At 37.4% G+C, this 20,947-nt stretch overlaps 1 protein-coding gene across 1 annotated transcript; it reads right to left on the reverse strand.

Moving 5' to 3' along the window:
• Window positions 1-6,808: 6,808 nt before the first annotated feature.
• GCNT4 (glucosaminyl (N-acetyl) transferase 4) lies at window positions 6,809-18,449 on the reverse strand. Its single transcript, XM_015820142.1, has 3 exons — window positions 18,259-18,449; window positions 9,459-9,616; window positions 6,809-9,188 (listed from the first exon to the last, which is right to left on the reverse strand). Exon 3 carries the CDS (start codon window positions 9,185-9,187, stop codon window positions 7,841-7,843), a length of 1,347 nt encoding a protein of 448 aa, XP_015675628.1. The 5' UTR covers window position 9,188; window positions 9,459-9,616; window positions 18,259-18,449; the 3' UTR covers window positions 6,809-7,840.
• Window positions 18,450-20,947: the final 2,498 nt, after the last annotated feature.

Below are 20,947 nucleotides of genomic sequence, written 5' to 3' on the forward strand. Positions count from 1 at the left end.
ATAGGGACTAGTTATCTACCCAGGAATTAGTTTGTTAGAAAAGACTACTCATATATTTACTCTTCCAGTCAGTTGAGGACAAATAAACAACTTTGGATGTGATGCACAAATATAATTTTATTTATGAGGAGTCCTTAGTGTTCTCTGAGTTTGTTGTTTTCTTCAGATGTTTCATAACCCAAACAAGATAACATCATCAGTGCTAGTAAGTGGAGTGAAACTATATTTTGTCAGTGTTGGTGGGAGTGGTCTTGGTGTTGTAAATGCATGCATTGGTTGGAAAATGATTTTTTTATGACTGTTTATTACCGTCATATTTGCAAATGGTCACTAACTGAGATAATCATTAAATGAGGAGTGGGTATACATCCGTATATTGTATATATTAAAATACATGTTTACAATTTAAAATAAGCCATTTAAAACAATAGAAATATATAAAACACGTAATATATGATGTTTCAGCATCAATGTGAAATGTGAAATAAGATTGTTCATTTTTTAGTTCCTTCTGTGACAGAGAAGACCCTCATAGAAATATAAGCAGTGCCCTTGTTGGATCAGACTCCTGACTGATCTAGCCAAGAGTGGCTAACCAACTGTACAAGGAAACTCACTAGTTTCCCTCCAGACAGCCTTTGAATCTTCCTGACTGATGTCTAATAATTGCTCACAGGATGTAGTATAATTAGGTGATCCTGTTGATTATTACAATGATCATCAAGCAGATCTATGTGGAACATTTTCTCAAGTATCCTTCATTTAGAGCCTTCTAGAGTATTAAATACGGCCTAGTAGCAAATTGATAACCAATGCAGCTCTTTCAGTGATGATGGTGTAGAAAGTCAGCACCCACCCGCCCTCCTAGAGAAGGAAATAGTTTGGGGGATATTAAAAAAAAAGGCAGAATATTATATTTCCCCAAAGGAATAATGGAGAAAAATCTTAAAAGCAGCCCCTGCCCCAACCAGAAACTCAGGAGGCCAGCTTTTAGAAATGCAGATTTGGGGCACACCATTCATAAGCAAAACGCCTTCAGCCTCCATAGCTGATGGGATTAAGAATTTACATTTCCCCACTCAAAATCTAAGGACATGATCCTTAGGGCATAATAGAATTAATCCTACACCCTCTTCAGTCTAGCAAAAGACACAAAAGCCCACCTCTTTCCACAATCCAGAAACATATCCACTTCAAAGTCTCAGAGCCCCTTACTCACACAGCCAGTTGGTCAGCTGTCCCAGAACCACATGCTGCTTCTGGTTCTGCTCATCAATAAACTGGAACCTTCTTTCTAAGCAGCCCCCATTTTTATTTCCAGCATATCAGCCTCCATTTTATTTACTCCCAGCTTGGAACTGAAGCTGATGATTTTTCTTTCAATAATGTCAAATTGCTGTGGCTGGCTTAGTCATTGTATCAATGTAGGTTCCATATCATACAGGAAAGCCTCGCATAGATCAAATGAATCAAGATGTGAAGTTATCAATGCACGAATCTCTGCAATGAGCTTATTCCTGTTTTAATCAGTTAAAATATTACACAATGGGATAATATTAATTTAAAAATAACATAAAACCATTTTCTAAGTAATCTTGGCTGTCATAATATTTTTACCTTGAATCAATTCCTTTGTGAAAAATCATTTTTAAGACTTTTGCAGAATTAACATTTTATTTACTGCAGCATGTTTAGTAATTTACTCAAGCATTTGCTGTTTGGCCCAACTGATGTAGGTGCCACGGCTACTGCTGTTCTACAGGAGCTGGAGTATTTGAAGGAGTTAATTATAGCCTCTACAGTAATCTAGTAATTTACAGGAATTTAAAGATGAGGAAATTAACAATATTTATTTTAGTATACAAAGAAACAATTTAAAGGCTGCCCAATTTCTAATGAACTGAGGAAACTAAAAGTTCAAAAAGAAAACAAAAACCAGAAAAGTGAGTGGTCAGATGACAAACATGCAAACAAAAAAACCTGTTCAACAAGGGTTTTAGTTTTCACCCGACACAAAGACTGGGAAAATAGTCAGACCTTTAAGAGCTGCTAAATGTTATCAGGGTAAAACGATCAAGATCTCTAGGGTGATATTATTCTAGGACAGGCATGTCAAACTTGCGACGTCACGTGATGTTGCGCGACGTATCACAACTTTTTTCCCATTACCAGCAATGGGGTGGACGCGGTTTCAGCATGACGCATCCGGCCCGTGGGCCAACAGTTTGACATGCCTGTTCTAGAAGGACTAGGGGTGACATGATAGCAGTGTTCCAATATCTCAGGGGCTGCCAGAAAAAAGAGGGAGTCAAGCTATTATCCAAAGCACCTGAAGGCAGGACAAGAAGCAATGGATGGAAACTAATCAAGGAGAGAAGCAACCTAGAACTAAGGAGAACTTTCCTGACAATTAAAACAATTAATCAATGGAATAACCTGCCTCCAGAAGCTGCCTGAGCAGAGGTTGGACTAGAATCCTCCAGGGTACCTTCCATCACCATCATCATCATCATCATCATCATTATTATTAGACATTGCAACTGATACAGCAGATTTCCTTGGCCTACTAGATGACACCATCTGAAGCATGACCACTCTCACCAGACTGACAAAAGCAACTGGAGACATGCAGTTCCTCAAATAACCAAGCCTATACCAGGAAGTCCCTTTATAAATTATAACTAGCACTTTGAATTGCACCTGAAAGCTAAATGGCAGCCAGCACAGCTCATGTAACAATGGGATCACATAGGCATGAGGCATACCCATCTCTGCCTACATCACTGCATTCTCAACCATGCAGTAGCTCTTGAATAGTCTTCAAGGCCTGGCCCCGTTAGTTTGCCTTGCTGTAATTCATGAGATGACAAAGGCATGAGTCTGAAGAGTCTCTTGGTCAAGGAAACGGCACAACAGCTGTACCAGTGCAACCCTTCCATAGCTGCCACTTGCTCTTCAGTCAGAAGCTGTGAGTCCAAGCTTACCCCCAGATTGTATACCAGTTTCAAATGGGGAAGTACAATCACATTCAAGATCAATGACAGAAAATGTCTACAAGGTTACCATGATCAATGGTATTGAAACCTGCTGAGAGATCAAAGAGCACTATGTTAGATGCACTATTCCGGTCCAGCTCCACTCCAAGTTGACAAGTGCAACCAATGGTGCTCCTGTAACCTGGTTTGGAGTTTCACTGAAACAAGCAGTTCAATTGGATCTATCCAATTTCAATCTAACACCACACAGATTTGAGCAACAACTAATATGTCAGGTAGGAAACAGCCCAATCAATGTTCCTGTGGTTTGTTTTTCCCCGCTGGAAACGAGCTCTTAAACAGGACTACTAGATACCTAACAACTCACCTTGAAGACATAAAACCTGAGTTGAATATCCTGTCCTATTTTAAATAATGTAAAGTGAGTTTCTTAATTATTTCAGATGGTTATTATTATGACAAAGATGTTGCATGTATATTTCAGAGAAAATATATTTCCGAGAACGTATAATGAGAATTTTTTTGTTTTTATTTTGTAATTGTCTTATTGCAGTTTAGGAATTAGATCATTAACTGTTATAGTTTGGAATTATTCTAATATTGTTATATTTACAGCTGAAATCAACAGGATCGTTAATAAGATTCTAGATCTATCACTCCATTAAAGCTGCAGATATTTGGAAGATCTCTAATGTTTCAATGAATATAAATATATCAAGAATTGCAGACTTTCAGCATGGGGCCTGGTTAAAATAATTATTATACTTTTTTTTTTGATAAAGTGCTAAGGAACAATATCTTTTTGTTATCAATGCTCTGTTTGCAATATAATTTTGAGGACTTTTGCCTTATGTTTTCTTAGTATAATTGATTTTGATGTTTGATTATTTTGTTAATATGATTAGAGGTATGTACCTTATACTTTTTTCTTTTCTTAATTAGACTAATAGGGTTTCTTTTTTTAAAAAAAAAAGTGAGAGTAACCTCATCCAGAACAAACTTATTATGTTTCCTGGATAGGGTTGCCAGGTGTCCACTATTTGAGTGGACAGTCCACTTTTTTCACATTATGTTCACTATTTTTTTTCACAAAATAGTGGACATTTTTTATTCAAAAGCTTTATGATGAAATGGTACGTAATCTAAAGCTGTACAGTCTACTTTTTTTACTACTTAACCACACACCACCACCCCGCTTGTCCGCTATTTTTGGGAAGCAGACCTGGCAACCCTATTCCTGGATTTAGGAACCAGATGCTCACAGGTGACCTTCCTACAAGAATTCAAATTTAATTTATTGGTATTTTTCCAGTTCACCATTAAATCCAGACACCATCCAAAGACCTGCATGGATAGTCTCCTGATTTATATGTAATATGAAAAATAAAGCTGCTTGTCTAGAACATATAAATTGCTTATACTTCAAATTTCCTGAAATGATTTCCTGTTGCTTTGTATAGATATTGAATTGCACTGGCTATGAGATGGCCTTTCTCTCAGTGCTGTTTGTTGTGATCAGCCATACAGTAAAGTTTCCCTTACTCACAACTAATTACATAAAATACCATGGCCAGTGATATTAAAAGTTGCTGAGAGACAAACAGTAATAGGACTGGACCATCCCTGCTTTTCTGGTACAGTCAGAAATTATTTCCTCCAAGAATAACCACAGGTAGACCAGCCACATATTTAGTCTGTTGCGGGAATCCACGATAGTTTGTATACTATGGTGTATAGCTTAGTCCAGTATTTGAAACTTCACTATTTCAATGCACTAGCAAATACTTCCTTTTATTTCTCATGTTGTTCAAACAGCACTGACTCTCAAAGGATACTAACTAATAAGAAAGAAAATACTTTTAATGAAACTATTTAAAGTAGGATTTTTAAAAGGCATCTACAGCATGATATTGAAAACTATTTCTTTAAGCTCTCTCCTAAACTCAAGCTGTTTTCAATGTCAGTTCAGGCTCCATTAATTGGGTAAATAGAAATGGAAGCTTTGTAATAGTCTCACTAGAGTTACCCACCAATGCGTTTTGTTACGAAATTTAGCTAGAAAAAATAGCTAATTGCTCAGAATGCCTGGACACACCTCTAGAACAGGCTCTGTTTCCCTTTATCCTCTCTCCTAGAGATAATCTGCAAAAGAAGAACAATGTGTACCCAGATTATATTGCTGGTTAACTCCCTGGAGACGTGATATGGGATCAGTGTACTTTGGCTTTCTGTTCAATAGGACTATCTTTGAGCTCTATGTTGCAAATAAAGGCAAACATTACAAAAGGCTTGTAAACTTTTATCCATTTCAATCTAAAGGGAACCGACTTAAGTAATCCCTAGAACAGTGGTGGCGAACCTATGGCACGGGTGCCAGAGGCGGCACTCGGAGTCCTCTTTGTGGGCACATGTGCTGTTGCCCCAGCCTTGCCTCCCCCCGTGACCCCTTCCTCACCAGCAGCCCCCCTGGAGGAAAGTTGCCCCCAAGCGTGGCCCACGCGGAGCAGCGCAGCCAAGGACATGACAGCCAGGCAGCATAGACAAGACTCTGCCCTCACACCTCATCGTGCACAGTTGATGCTGGGCACAGGGAGAGGGAGTGGCCGCCATGGCGCTGCTGGGCTGCCTGGGCAATCTGTGGCGGGCCCTGGAGGCAGTGAGTGGCCCTGCGGGCAGGCGGGGTGGGGCAGAACAGGGGTGGGGCAAGGGGTCGAGTGGGGGCGGGGCCAGTTTTTGGGCACTCGGTCTCTAAAAGGTTCGCCATCACTGCCCTAGAACTTCTCCAGTAATTAATTTATTTAATTACTGTAATGAATCTTATATTCATTACCCAGATGTTTGGGGATTGCAATTTTCAGAATATTCAACTACCACAGGAAGGCTGGTCATATACAACTCATCAGATACATACTCTTTTTGCAAAATTAGCTTTTCCAACCTGTCATTCTCCAGCTAATGATGAAGTATTTTTACAGGTGGGATTGGGTGGAAAACAATTATAATAAATAATAATATTTTTTTAAAAAAAAAATTGCCACAACAAAATATCAAAGTTCTTATATTTTTATATCAACTTTTATCAATTTGGCATTTTATAAATGGGCTGAAGGTGCAATTCACAGAATTTTTAGAAACTAGGAATTCTGGGAGTTGCTGTTCAGCCCACATATTGAATACAAGTTAAGGCAGGCTACTTTAAAGTACAAAGAATGTTAAATCATTACTGGTTTCACATTGAAAAAAATGAGGTAGGAAGATTCTAGGCTTGACCCTATCTTGAAAGCCAAATATTAATTATACGCTTTTAAAATTTATTTTTAATTTAGTTTTTTAGCATTTGGTGTACATAGCCAGAGAAGCCTACCCTGCTTTGTACCATAGAATAGTTCTGGCAGCCTAAGATTTCTTGTATATTTTGTTCATGCAACTGCTGTCTAGTTGTGTTCGTGGTTGTCGGGTCATCCGGGCTTTCTTCCATCGACCTTGCCTCGCATCTGAGCAGGACTGGCACTAATCTTCGTTCAGGTTATCAATCTTTTTTTAAAACTATAACTGTGAAATATTTTTTTTAAAAGTGATTGAGTGAGGAAGTGTTCATCACGTCTTATCAAAACATGCTGTGCCTTGTACTGCCCAACGGAATTGTAATTCTGCATTTCGTATAGAATTTATTCACCATTTTATTTGTAATACTTATTGCAGACTTGCATTAACAATGGTGACACCAGCAAGATGAGAGAACTGCATGTAAGCAACATCACTGACTTCGGTATCTTTCTTTCTTACAGTTTTGGCAAAGGAGAAATTTGTGTAGAAAAAGCGTTATCTACATCTCTCATTGCTCCAGAGAATTTTTCAAATATATTAAAATAATAAAATAAACTTTATTTAAATAATTAAATTATAATTACCCAGTGTACATACATCCTTAAATATATAGAAAGGCTGATTTAACATACAACATACATTTCATAATTGCATATACAATTTAGTAGAGTTTTCATTCATTTTGCATAGATTTGATCCATGATTATAACAAAATTCAAGCTCAGTCCTTGTAAACAAGACAGTAAGCAAAAGTATAGATAAAATCTAATCAAATGTTTTACATGAGGTAAACCATGGTTTTGAAAGTGTAGGCAGTCCTGGGGCTGGATATAGGAATAAAAAATGAATAAGAGACAAGAATTTGTGCAGATAAAAACTTCACATCAGTCAAAACCTGAGGGAGCATTGAACACCAACCAGAATGCTTTCTCAAAGCACTGAATATTTCATAGCATCTCTGGGATAGCATCCTTTCTTCCTGCTTACTTTGGCACAAAGTTAACCTACTATCCATTTTTAGAAGACATGGCCCCAGGACACAACCTTTGTCTCTAATCTTTTATTGCTGAAGATTGTACAGATAGTCCTTGTTTACTAACCACAAGTGGGATTGGAAACTCAATTCTTAAGTGAAGGAGCCCCTAAGTGAAATTGCACCTGGCTCATGGTCTTACTTTAGCCTTCTTTTGTTTTTGCAAAAGTCGTAAATATCAGAACTAGTCATAAAATTACTTTTCCATTACCATCATAACTGTGATTGGGCACTCAATGAAATAGTCACTAAATGAGGACTATCTATAATCTCTGTCCCAAGGATTTCAGGCAAAGGTAATTGCTTAGTGCTTAACTAGAGAGCATCTTATTTTAGCTGCACATGTAGAAATTTATCTGCGTTTTGCCAAGATAGACCAGAGATTCCCTTACAGATATGTCTCTGACAAGCAAAAAAACCCCTCCATCCAGCAATTCCTCATTTTAAAAATACCACATAATATACTCATAATTATTCCATACTGTTAAGAGACACCAGTAAATATTTTGTGTATAACATGTTTTTTAGAAGCTAAACTAACCCATTGCTTTTGTTGTTCTGCAATCTTTTCTGCCAAACATTTTATTACAATAGGGTCCACTTTTGAGTCAAACTTGTTGGCAAACCAATGCCCGTAGTTGAGGAGCCATCTTAGTTCTGCAGCTCCATAGATGCACACGCTTCGAAGATGTATACCAGTGCAGGGAGGATAGAGATTGTTCTCATTGTAGCCCCATTTTACTAAACGGGTTTTGCTCTGAAGATCTGTGATATCATGAGCTTCTCTTGAAATCTCTCCAGGTACTCCAGGTATACGAACAAGAGTTGCCCAGAAATGTTCATCAGGTGAATAAGTATCCTTTGACCATTCCAAAAAATCTTGAACATGGGAATTGCCAAGAATATACTGTACAAAAGCTCGACATAAAACGAAGTAGGCACTGCCTACAAAAACTTCAATATTGTGTGGAGGTGGACGCTTTGAAATATAAGTTTTTATTGGCATCTTCATATTATTTTTAAGTTCGTAGTGATAGATAAATCTTTTTTTTTTATAATTGCTTGGTCTGATAGTCTCCAACATGTTATTTCCATTAAGTCTCTTAAATTCATATACCAGCTCAAAGTTTGATCTCAGGGGGAAATCTTGGCCACACAAATTAATTACATACTTCCATGGAACTGCAGATTTCAATAAATCAGATAAACAATTCAAATCTGCCTGCAACCTTGAAATGTAGGCATACTCAACCACTTCCAATTTGGATGCAATGAATATATTGGAGAAGCATTTTGCCAGATTCTCCAAAGCCTGTTTGAAAGTGTTAGAAGACTTTTGATCATAATGAATACAGTAGACATTCTGAGTACTATATATTGTATGAATGAGCCGCTCAACCATTATGGCATCTTTGTGAACAACCAGAGAATAAGCTAAAGGGAATTCTTCCTCTTCTGGTGAAACGGCCTTTAGGTGATATTCTCTAATTTTTTGGTATTCCTGGCAATTACTGGTCATTGCTACAACATCTTCATCTTCTAAATCAATAATCTTTTTTCCCTTTATTGCTAAAGACTTCCCAATCTCCGTGGGATCTTGATTATAGATGGAGAAACAATTAATTTTATCTTGGCCAGATTTTTTTTCATAGCTATACTTGTTTTTCACAAATGATGAGGTACTTAATAATGGTTCTACAAAGTACCTATCTTTGTGAAAGAATAAAATCCAATCAGCTTTGAGGAGTTTAAGCAGCAAGAGCAGCACAACTGTTAAAAACAGTATTAAAACACGCAATCGTGTTGGACAAATATATTTGGATTTCTTCATTCTGTGAAAAGAAAGAATCAAAGGCAAATTAAAGACCATTCTATATGTTTGTAATCGATACAAAAGTTAGCCACATAACTATTTCAGGGATAACATAGACTGTTCACCGCCCTGAGTCCCGTAAGGGAGATAGGGTGGTATACAAATCTAAATAAACAAACATAAATGCATTTCCTTGTATTTCTCTCCTACGATCGCCAGCAAGAGCCTATAAATGCATTAACACCTTAAAAAAGGTTTGTTTTCTTGATTCAAAATTTTCTAGTCTCACCTCAGGAATGGATCATCTATGATCTCCTTGGCCAACTCTTTTCCTTTGCTTTCTTGCCATACTTTCTCTAAGTATCACTGATCATAACTGCCTCTTCTCCATCCCATTTAGCAGAAGTGACCTCTCACCTTCCCTATCAGAAGCTGCCTCAGTTGCTCCTACAAGAGTGAAAAATGATTTCAGCATGCCTATATTACAGAATACAAAGTTTCATAAAATCAATTTTGGAGTAAATCCCGCCCAAAATATTACAGAAAATAATGTTAGATAGACAGTCAAGAGAACCAGTTTGGTCTAGTGCAGGGGTAGGCAATCTTGGCTCTTTTATGACTCGTGGACTTCAACTCCCAGAATTCCTGAGCCAGCTGTGCTGGCTCAGGAATTCTGGGAGTTGAAGTCCACGAGTCATAAAAGAGCCAAGGTTGCCTACCCCTGGTCTAGTGATTAAGGCACCGGGCTGGAAAGTAGGAGAGTGTGAGTTCAAGTCCCGCCTTAGCTATGGAAGCCAGCTGGGTGACTTTGGGCCAGTCACTCTCTCTCAGTCCAATGACCTCACGAGGTTGTTATGGAGGAAATAGGAGGAGGAAGGTATGCTGGATACGCTCAGTAGCTTGAGTTATTTGTGAAAATAATAAAGACAGGATACAAAATAAACAAAATAAAAATGAGGAGTGTACTATTCACTTTGTGACAACTACTAGGATCTTGTTGATTGGTTCTAGTATGTCTTAAATGTTAAAAATAGACACAACATTCCCAGCTTTTCATTCTGTCCTGTCCATCAATGGTGGTGGAGGCTCCTGAAACCTGTCAATGGCTCTGATGTTATTGTGAGACAAGGAAGAGCAATAGCAATAGCACTTAGACACATACCGCTCCATTGTGCTTTACAACACTCGTTGACCGGTTTACAAATATCAGCATATTACTCCCAACAACCAGGGTCCTCATTTTACCTTGGAAGGACCCAGATTATTGGGGGATGAATGGAAGGATGGAATGCTGCATCAGGATCAAACTCCTGGCTGTGGGCAGAGTTTGCCTGCAATACTACATTCTAACTATGTGCCACCATGCCTCAAGAGAGGAAGAAAGTAAGAGAATAAATGATCACGAATGATGGCAAATATACGTGTCCGAGGATAATGTTGCAGGATCCAACCTCCCAGTAACCGACCCAGATTGGATCCTGCAGAATAAATAGTGTAAGTTGCACTTTGTAATGAGCCACAACTCCCATTATTCCTAGCTATTGGCCATGCTGCTAGAGATAGTAAGTTGCAGTCTAAAATTTCTCAAAGGCATTAGATTGGGGTAGGATGATTAAATTAATCTTTCCCTTTATTTGTGATCTGCCAATAACAATAAACATTTCTCTTTGTTTATTGTTTTGAAAAAATGCAAGCCATAGTATGACATAAACCGAGTCCCTGAGTTAAATGTATCATTTTGGGACACATCTAGGTAATAATGTGAAGGATTTTAAAAATGCATTGGAAATTATTTATTTATTTTTATTTATACATCACATTTGAAGACTGCCCATCTCACTCATAGAGCAACTGTGAATGAAACTTTGCTAAAAATGGCCATTTCCTGACCAAATATACGCAGCGCTGCTCATTCTTATTGTATCCACTCAACATCAAAGAAGACTGCAATTGCTGTTTGTGGGAGGTGGTGTTTTTTTTCATTTTATGACTTTACATAAGCTGAACCCAGATCAGATAACAGGGTGTAGCTGATTCTGCATGATATGAAATCCCCTAAGGACAGTCAAACTTGATTTAATTCTTCAGTGGGACACAATCAGATGATGCCAGAGGGGTGGGCTGGCTTGTAATGTTGGAAAAAAAAAACCCATTCTGGAATAAGACAATTGCAACCTGAGGATGTTATTACCTTGATATCAGTTATAGTTTTGAATGATTTCCATATAGGTAGTCCTCGACTTACTGTATGATCACAACTGAGTCACAAATTTCTGTTGTTAAGTCAGATAGTTATTGAGTTTTGCCCAGATTTTATGACCTTTCTTGCCGCAATTGTTAAGTGAATCATTGAAGTTGTTAAATTAGTAACAAGGTTGTTAAATGAATCTAGCTTCCCCATTGACTTTGCTTATCAGAAGGTTGCAAAAAGAGATCATATGACCCCGGGACACTGCAACCGTCATAAACATGAACCAGTTGCCAAGCATCTGAATTTTGATCTTGTGACCTTTGTGATGCTGCAATGGTCATAAAGTGTGTAAAATGGTCAAAAGCCAATTTTCAGTACCGTTGTGAATTTTGAGTATGTATGTACGTATGTATGTATGTATGTATATATGTATGTATTTATAATTCATAGTTCTTAACCATCCATCTCCCTCAGACAAAGGGCTCTGGGCAGTGTACAATATAATCTAGTATTATTCTAGTATATTCCCTATTTTATTTAATGAGATGCATTGTTTCTTACAAAAAAGACTTAAGAATAAAATGGCCTGACATAGAGATGCTTGTAGAATAATGGCTAAGCATTAATAATCTAAAATTGTGCTTATGCATTCTCTTCATTTTCTGAAAACCCATTGCTATACATATGGGCTATAACATTTGTTCAAAAGATATATTATCCACTTGTGGTCCCAAAAAAGCTTTGTATATAACCATAAAGCCTGTACAATAACTGCAATTTTTAGTTTTCAGAAAAGAAAGCTTCTTAAAGGCATGGGAAAATAGCCATATTAAATATGGTTAAATTTATTTTCCCCAGTTTCTCATGTCAGGCGTATCACTCAAAGGACAAATGTAGATTTAAACCTGAAAAATGTTATGTATTGCTATTGAAAAGATAGATTTGTGGCAAACCTGTCCCAATTATACTGCATTTAGAAATAACTTTATAAAAAAGGGGGAAAAACCACCATGTGCACATAGCAAAATCCAATCCAATATTCCCCCTCTAATATATTACGTGCCTGTGCAAAAGTTATCAGTAAAGAAACCCAAACAACTGATCAGATCCTCTCTAATTTGTTGAAATAGACCATTCTAAAACACATAGTCAGCAGAGGATAAACATACATGGGAATTGGCAGTATAATGGCTTGTTCAGCAATGTTCAGAAAGAAAGTATTGTTCAGTCTTTATTCAAAATCTGCAACAAGCTGAGCACTTTGACCTCAGATATACTGATGTGTGAATAAAAAGTAAACCAAGTTAATGTTTGACTGATTCTGGAATAAATGTTGAATATAATCATATGTTTGTAATGAGAACAAAGCATAATGAGGCTACCTCTTTCTTTAAAGCACAAAAAGCCTGGATTTAACTGTAAGATACAGAATTTTAACCTTAGAGTATGTAGAGACATCAGGACAGAATTCAAAGATGATGAGATATAGCTGATAGGACACCTAGGCCCTCCAGATGTTCCTGAACTACAACTCCCCTCATGATTTGCCACTAGTCAGGCTAGCTAGATCNGCTAGATCTAATCTACAGGTAGTCCTCGACTTAGAACAATTCATTTAGTGACCGTTCAAAGTTACAATGGCACCGAAAAATGTGACTTATGATCATTTTTCACAGTTACAACCTTTACAGCATCCCCATGACCATGTGGTCAAAATTCAGATGCTTGGCAAGTGGTTCATATTTATAACCGTTGCTGTGTCCCAGGGTCATGTGATCACTTTTTGCGACCTTCTGACAAGCAAAGCCAATGGGGAAGTCAGACGCACTTAACGAATGAGTTCCTGACTAACTGCAGTGATTCATTTAACAACTGTGGCAAGAAAGCTTGCAAAATGCAGACAGCTGGTCATTTGCATTCTTTTAGAGAATTATTGAGGCCACTTGGAAGAGGGGTCAAAGAGGCCATCTATGTCAAAACTGAACAGCCCTCTCTCAACAGAGGGGCAGGGATTTGACATCATCTATCTCCAATCTACAACACAGTCCTTTCAACAGTTCCAAGAAGGCTCGACACCCATTTGCACTACACAGGGACCCTGAGGACACCAGATAAACCTCCAAATGGCCTCAATGACTCTCTAAAAGAATGCAAATGACCAGCTATCTGTAAGGTATATAAATCCTTCCATTCCCCATCATCTAGTCAGAGCTGAAGAAGCTACTTGGATGAGAAGCGAAACGTCTTTAAAGAAAAAACAAGAAAGTTCAGTTGCTTCTTGAAAAAGCACCTTTGGGACAGTACTGAAAAAAGTGACATGACTGCACTTACGACTGTCGTAAATGTCCCCAGGGTTATGTGATCCAAATTTGGGTGCTTGGCAATTGGCATGTATTTATTATTATTATTATTATTTATTATTATTTATCAAATTTATACCCCGCCCTTCTCCTAACGGACTCAGGGCGGGGTATAAATGGTGATCATATGATCCTGGGACAGTTGCAGTGTCCCAGGATCATATGATCACCATTTGTGACATTCCCAGCTGTTTTCCAACAAGCAAAATCAATGTGGGAAGCTAGATTCACTTAATAACCATGTGATTCACTGAATGACCACGATGATTTACTTCATTACTGCAGGTTATACAATTGGCATGACTCACTTAACAATTGCCTTGCTTAGTGATGGAAAGTCCAGTGCCAATTGAGGTTATAAATTGGGACTACCTATACATATTATGTATCTATATGACTTACAACAAAGCAGACGTTCAATTGAGACATTGTTTTTAATAGGCAGCCAGATTTTTTATATGCCTGCAACATACTATCGTAGCAAACGATCATGGATCCTCAAAAAATTAGGATACTTACAGTAGCTCAGTTCTGCCAACTTATTTAAAACTAAGAAACCTATCATGGCCACATTGGAGCCTGGTTCAGAGGAGGAGGGGGAATTGGAACCAGGACTGTCCAATAGGGATGGCACATCTTCCTTGCCATGTTTGGAGCAGCCAGGGGCTGAGGACGATGCTGTCCCAGGTCCCCTCAGCCATCGGGGGAAGTGGTCAACTGGACAGGGAGCTGCCTGCCTTCACAGACACAGGAGAGGATTGGCTGCTGATAGGCATTGGTGCTGACAGGCAGCAGATCTCTGATGAGAAACACCTGTCTCCTCCACTTGATCCAAGGGCATGGAGAGCAGAGGGGAGGCAAGTTCAGAGAAGGCCTGCAAGGCTGCTCGGGAAGAGGTCACCCCACCCCTCCTCACAAGGAACACCTGGAATGAAGTGACTTAAGGAGAAGCCGTGGGGAGTTGGTCTTTGCCAGGAACAATTGTTTATTTTGGATTACACTCCCCCGGCTTTGATTCCTGCTTTTATCCTTGCTTCGAGGACTGCTTTTCATTTTTGCTTTGAGGACTGCTGCTAGCCTTGTGGACTGCTTTGCTTTACCTTCAAAACTGCCTTTACCTTGTCTTTTCCCTGAGGACTGCCATTTATCTTATGCCTGGACTTTGTGGACTTTCCTGATAATATATGGGCTCTGTTTGAGCGTGGGGTGAAGCCTTATTGGTCTTTGGAGGGTTGTTTGTTGAACACTTTTTGAGGGCTATAGAGGACTCTCTAAAGGCCTGCCTTGCCTTGACCACTTGGATCATAACAAAACGAAAGAATATTTCTTTGGTAAATATCTGCATTAAAGGGATTTAAATGAAATTTCCCTTTTTCTGCCACTCTTTTCTTCAAAAATAATTTCTTAATGCTAAGGGCTTATTGGTAAGAAAGTATGAAGGCATTTTCCTTCTCCATTTTCCCCTGCCTTTTAGAAAATTTTCTTATATGAATAAATGGTAGAAAGGATCATTATAGCAACTGGTGAGTCATGCTACCAACTGCTATCATATCACTCACATTTCATAAGTGCAAGCGCCTCTGGTAAATTTTGCCTTGTTTTGTCACAGTTCTAATTATGCTATCAACAAAGACTTCAATCTTCACGCAGTATAAGAAAGCTTAAAATGTTACAGATTTTTCTCCATAGAAGTAACTTCTGGAAATAAAAAGCAACCCATATGATGTATATATTATTGTCATATGTGATTAATCATGTATCAGTTCTTCGCAATTTCTTACATTGAGGTAATAATTTGAAAGAGGAAAATGCAAATATAATAAGTTTATTACTACAAGATCCCTTGGAGTTAGTTTTAATGGAATGTTTTATCACTAACAGATTTTACTTTAGTAATCTAGTACAGATAGATTCATTTACAACAGTTCATTTAGTGACTGTTTGAAGTTACAACGGCACTGAAAAAAGTGACTTGTGACTGTTTTTCACACTAATGACTGTTGCAGCATCTCCATGGTCACCTGATCGAAATTCGGATGCTTTGGCAACTGACTCATATTTATGATGGCTGCCATGTCCTGGAGTCATGTAATCACCTTTTATGACCTTCTGACAAGGAAAGTCAATGGGGAAGCCAGATTCATTTAACAAATTAGTTACAACAGTGTTACTAACTTAACAACTGCAGCGATTCACTTAACAACTATGGTAAGAAAAGTCGTAAAGTGGGGCAAAATTCACTTAACAAATGTTTCACTCAGCAACAGAAATTTTGGGCTCAATTGTGGTCGTACGTCGAGGATTATCTGTAATTTTTGCTCTATTAACTGAAATTTGGCACTTTCAATCTTGCCCTGTCCCCTAACTCCCTATTTAATATACTGATTACACCAGACATGTCAAACACAAGGCCCGGGGGCCGGATGCGGCGCGCAAAGTGGTTTCATGTGGCCCGCGAAGCCATCCTGGAAACAGTAAGGGAACGGCCCCCGCTGCCTTGGCCCTGGCCCAGGCCAGCCAGGAGTTAATGTACAATTTTGTAGTGGCACCACTATCCAGCCCCCCCCCCCGCATGGCTCAAGAGGAACAGTGAGGCTCCTCCGTGGACCATGCCTTGGCACTTGCCCTGGTCCCACCCTCTTCTGCCAGAGACCCTCAGATCTGTCCCACTCCTGCCCAGGCCTCCACAGGCCCCCTTGACGCAAATGATGTAGAGCTTGCCACGCCCACCCAGTAAGCCTCCCACCCCGAGGGCAACCGCAATGCTTATGAGGCCCTCAATGAAATTGAGTTTGACACCCCTGGACTACACTTTCAACCACAGATCCATCAGACTAGACCAGGGGTAGGCAACCTTGGCTCTTTTATGACTCGTGGACTTCAACTCCCAGAATTCCTGAGCCAGTCTGCCCCCATGGATGGAGGCTTTTCCATGGTTGCCCCTCTCTTACTTTCTGTCATTTCTTGCAGAGTTTAATCGGACTGTAAAAAAATCTTTTACTTACAAGTGGCCCCTACTTGATATGTTTTAAAGATTAGTATGATATAATCCTGTACGTGTCTATTCAAAACTAAATTCCATTTCTGTATTTCTTACTCAGAGGTTACCACCAGTATACATAGTCCTTGTTTCTTAGGAAACTACTAAGCTACATACTTTTAAGCTAAAGGTTTGTTGCCTGCAAATAGCTTATTTGTTAGGACCATGTTTCTTTCAACTTAAAATCTTACACATATAATGGAGCACAACTCTGCAAATGATCATCATCTGTGCTTGTTAAATCATGTTTTTATTGGCAACATCAGTTGTTATTTCATTATGGTTTGCATAAATCTAAAGGTGTGATTCATAAAGTTTTATTACACGAATGGAAGACTATTCAAATATTAAACTGTAACATGCAGTTCACTACTGTTGAGAAATGCAACACTATTGGGACAAGGAGATACCACTAAGTTCTGTTTTGAGGGACTAAAGTAATCAAAATTATTAAGATGTATATTTTTATTTATTAAGCTATGAGTGCATTAATGCTCTATGAGCTATAAGTCATGAAAACCTATCCCTTTTAGTAAAACTAGTTTGAAAAGATGCTATCAGACCCTGGATTGAGATTCTGTGATTTTGGAGGGGAAAAAAAACCTGGAAAAAATGTCCAAAAGTTCTTCTCCAAAGACAAAAGTAGTAGTTTTTATTTCTTTGTTTATTATACAGTTGAGTATCCAAGCTATGAAGTGTAAATTGTTTAAAATATGTTTTAACTTTATTTACAAATTATAAATTACAAAAAAATGAAAAAGTGCCCAAATGCACTAAAATAACCCACATAATTAAGAACGTTTAAACTTAAAAGAAAAAAAAATAATAGAATCCCCCCAAAAAGGAAGAGTAATTTTTTTTAAAAAAAACAAACAACCCCAAACTAAGAAAGAAAAAAAATACATTTTTGAGAGAGAAGCAAGCCAGCACATGAGATTCTAATGCATGGGTGTCAAACTTGCCACGTCATGTGACATGTCTTGACGTATCATGACGTTTTTTGCATTGCCAGAGCTGGGATGGATGCGGTCTCCATATGATACAACTGGCCCGCGGGCCGACAGTTTGACACCCCTGCTCTAACGGATCAACTTTAGCTATGACTTCACATGCCATCCAAACATAACTGATAAAAGGGTGTGTATGCTCAACCTCATATACAATTTTAAAATTTACATTATAATATTACTGTGTTTAAACCATGTGCAGTATGTCCATACTTTAATTAAAATAAAGGCAATAATGTTGTTTAATAATTTAAAAGATTGATTACAAACATACAAATCTACATCTATAATACACTTATCAATAGTTACTGGTTTACTAACAAGTGCCATACACTACTATAACATGATCGGTTCGAAATATTATTGTAAAATATCACGTAGTAAAGCATATACATTAACACATTAAAAGAAAAATAAAATGTGAAACACAAAGTACATTTCAGCAAGTTTTATATTCAAGAGTTTTAAATATCTTTTGGAATTTTCTTTACCTTTTCCCCCACTTTGTTTAATGTATTATAGGAAATTGTGCAGTCACCATCTGGTTTAGTGGATTATATCAGCATAGTGTTTTTACCTCTTTCTATTACTTGCACCAATACTATATTATTGTCAGATGTCTCTGATTAAAAGTGCTTTATCAAATATGTAGCTATCTTACATGAAGAAGAAAGAGCAACATTTCTCTCTGTGAAGAGAAAAAGAAAAAGAAGTTAAGATATTTTAAAATTTACAATTCCATTCTTGCTTTCCTGTCTAAGCAATTCTGTACTAAACAAGAAGTATTTTATATTTCTATATCATGGGAGAGGTAGCATAAACTTAACTTTGTGGTTATTTTGTGTAATATAAATATATATATATATATATAAACATGAATATGTAACTATTCACCATGATATTTTTTCTCAGCTGCCATATATATTTAATTTTGTACTACACTGTAATTATTTCTAATTGTTGGATGATTTTTCCACCACCCAGAGCCACTTGTTGAAGATGGGCAGCAATAGAATTGAAGAAATAAAACAGCACATTGTAACATAAACAACAGAATTAAAGAACAGACATTTTAAGACAGCTGTTTGAATAACCAGGATTTATTTACACAGCAACTGAGCACAATTAATTTCAATTGCCCTGTATTTATCTTTTATTTCACGTCATTGCATATGGCCTAAGGCAAGCAAATAAATCTTGCTAAACCACTGGCTTTTTCAATTAATGGAGAAAACATGCACAGAGATGAAAATCATTACTACCAATTAGTAAAAAGAGAGTGGTTTCTCGTTTCTATCATGCTTCAGATACACATATGCCTATATGCAAAATATTTGCTACATTATATTGCTATCATGATAATGAAAACCTATATCCATTTTATCCCTTTTTATAACTAAACTATTTACCCACTAGAATGATCGGAGACACTATTTGTGCCTGTTACTTGCTAAATATGTAGTGGAATATTACAGCAATGGTTCTATGAGAAAAATATGTTCTATGGTATCTCTATACTGATTCATATTATTCTATAAATCTGTATTTTAGACCAAAACATTCATCTCATACCCAAACAATAACAAATAAATCACAATAAATATTTTTTTTTAAATCATCACCACTGAGAGTATTTCTACAATCATCTCTTCCATCCAATTAGTGAATATCCACTGTTAGTAATAAGCAGAATTATTAATGACTACAAATTTGGGACAGCATAACACTTTAACTTCAAACAATTTTTAAATTTAGATAAATGCGTTTAAGCATATTTTTCTAAGTACAGTTGCAATGTAAAAATGATGTCGACAGAAAGAAAACATATTTTCTTTGTGACTGCATTTAGAAAACACAATAAGCTCCCCCCATAAACACACACACATACCCCTCAACAACAGGGCTGGAAAACAAGCCACCAGGATGTTCTTGCTTAATATGCTCAGCATATTAAGAGAATACTTGAAGAGAATACTTGAGAGAGAAGCAAGCCAGCACATGTGACTCTAATGGATCAACTTTAGCTATGACTTCACGTGTCATTCAAACATATCCTATAAAAGTGGGTGTGCATGCTCAATCTCATATATAATTTTAAAATGTACATTATAATATTACTGTGTTGTACAGTATGTCCACACTTTAATTAAAATAAGGGCAATTATGTTGTTTAATAACTTAAAAGACTGATTACAAATATACATGCAATCTTTGTAACAGCAGTCTAAAATAGCAGCTGTCATATAACCACAGTTTGAATAGAACTTCATGTACTGTAGATAACTCAGAAAAAATAAGTAAACAAAACTATGGTAGATCTGTGGTGAATCTGGAGCATGGGAGGACATGTTTATTTGCAGTAATGAAGTATTTACATTCTGAATTCGAAGCTGCTACAGCAGGAAGCAATATTTTCCTACAGTTGCTCTAGATGTTGAATCTTGTTATTCAGAACTGACAGAGTTGTTATAATACTAAACATGCCAGCCATTTCATTCAAGACAAGCTTCTACAATTCTTATCACACAGAGCTGATCAGTTATAACTTTACCTGATCTTTGTCATATAACTGTCCTTTGAACTGAACAATGCAACCAAGCTATAAGTAATCAAAGTTTAATCTATTAACAACTAAGTATACATAGTTCCAGGTACAATAAAGAGACTTTTAATTTTTCTTCAGGACAATCTTGATCACAACAGACAGATCAAAATAAAAACTAAGGCAAAGACTTACTGATAATAATACAGGTAGTCCTCGACTTATTATCACAACAATAATAATAATAATAATAATAATAATAATAATAATAATAATAATAATAATAATAATAAAGTTGGAAGGGACCTTGGAGGTCATCGAGTCCAACCCCCTGCCCAGGCAGGAACTCTACACCATTTCAGACAAACGGCTGTCCAGTCTCCTCTTAAAAACTTCCAGTGTTGGAGCATTCACCACTTCTGGAGGCAGGTTGTTCCATTGGTTAATTGTTCTAACTGTCAGGAAGTTTCTCCTTAGTTCTAAGTTGCTTCTCTCCTTGATCAGTTTCCACCCGTTGCTTCTCGTCCTGCCTTTAGGCGCCTTGGAGAATAGCTTGACTCCCTCTTCTTTGTGGCAGCCCCTGAGATATTGGAACACTGCTATCATGTCCCCCCTCATCCTTCTCTTCGTTAAACTAG

Source organism: Protobothrops mucrosquamatus, unplaced genomic scaffold (assembly GCF_001527695.2).
Source record: "Protobothrops mucrosquamatus isolate PMUCROS unplaced genomic scaffold, P.Mucros_1.0 scaffold1076, whole genome shotgun sequence".
In the NCBI taxonomy this organism is placed as follows: domain Eukaryota; kingdom Metazoa; phylum Chordata; class Lepidosauria; order Squamata; family Viperidae; genus Protobothrops; species Protobothrops mucrosquamatus.

Coding starts and splice junctions, on each gene's coding strand:
- GCNT4 (XM_015820142.1), bottom strand. CDS start 9,187: ATGAAGAAATCCAAATATATTTGTCCAACACGATTGCGTGTTTTAATA.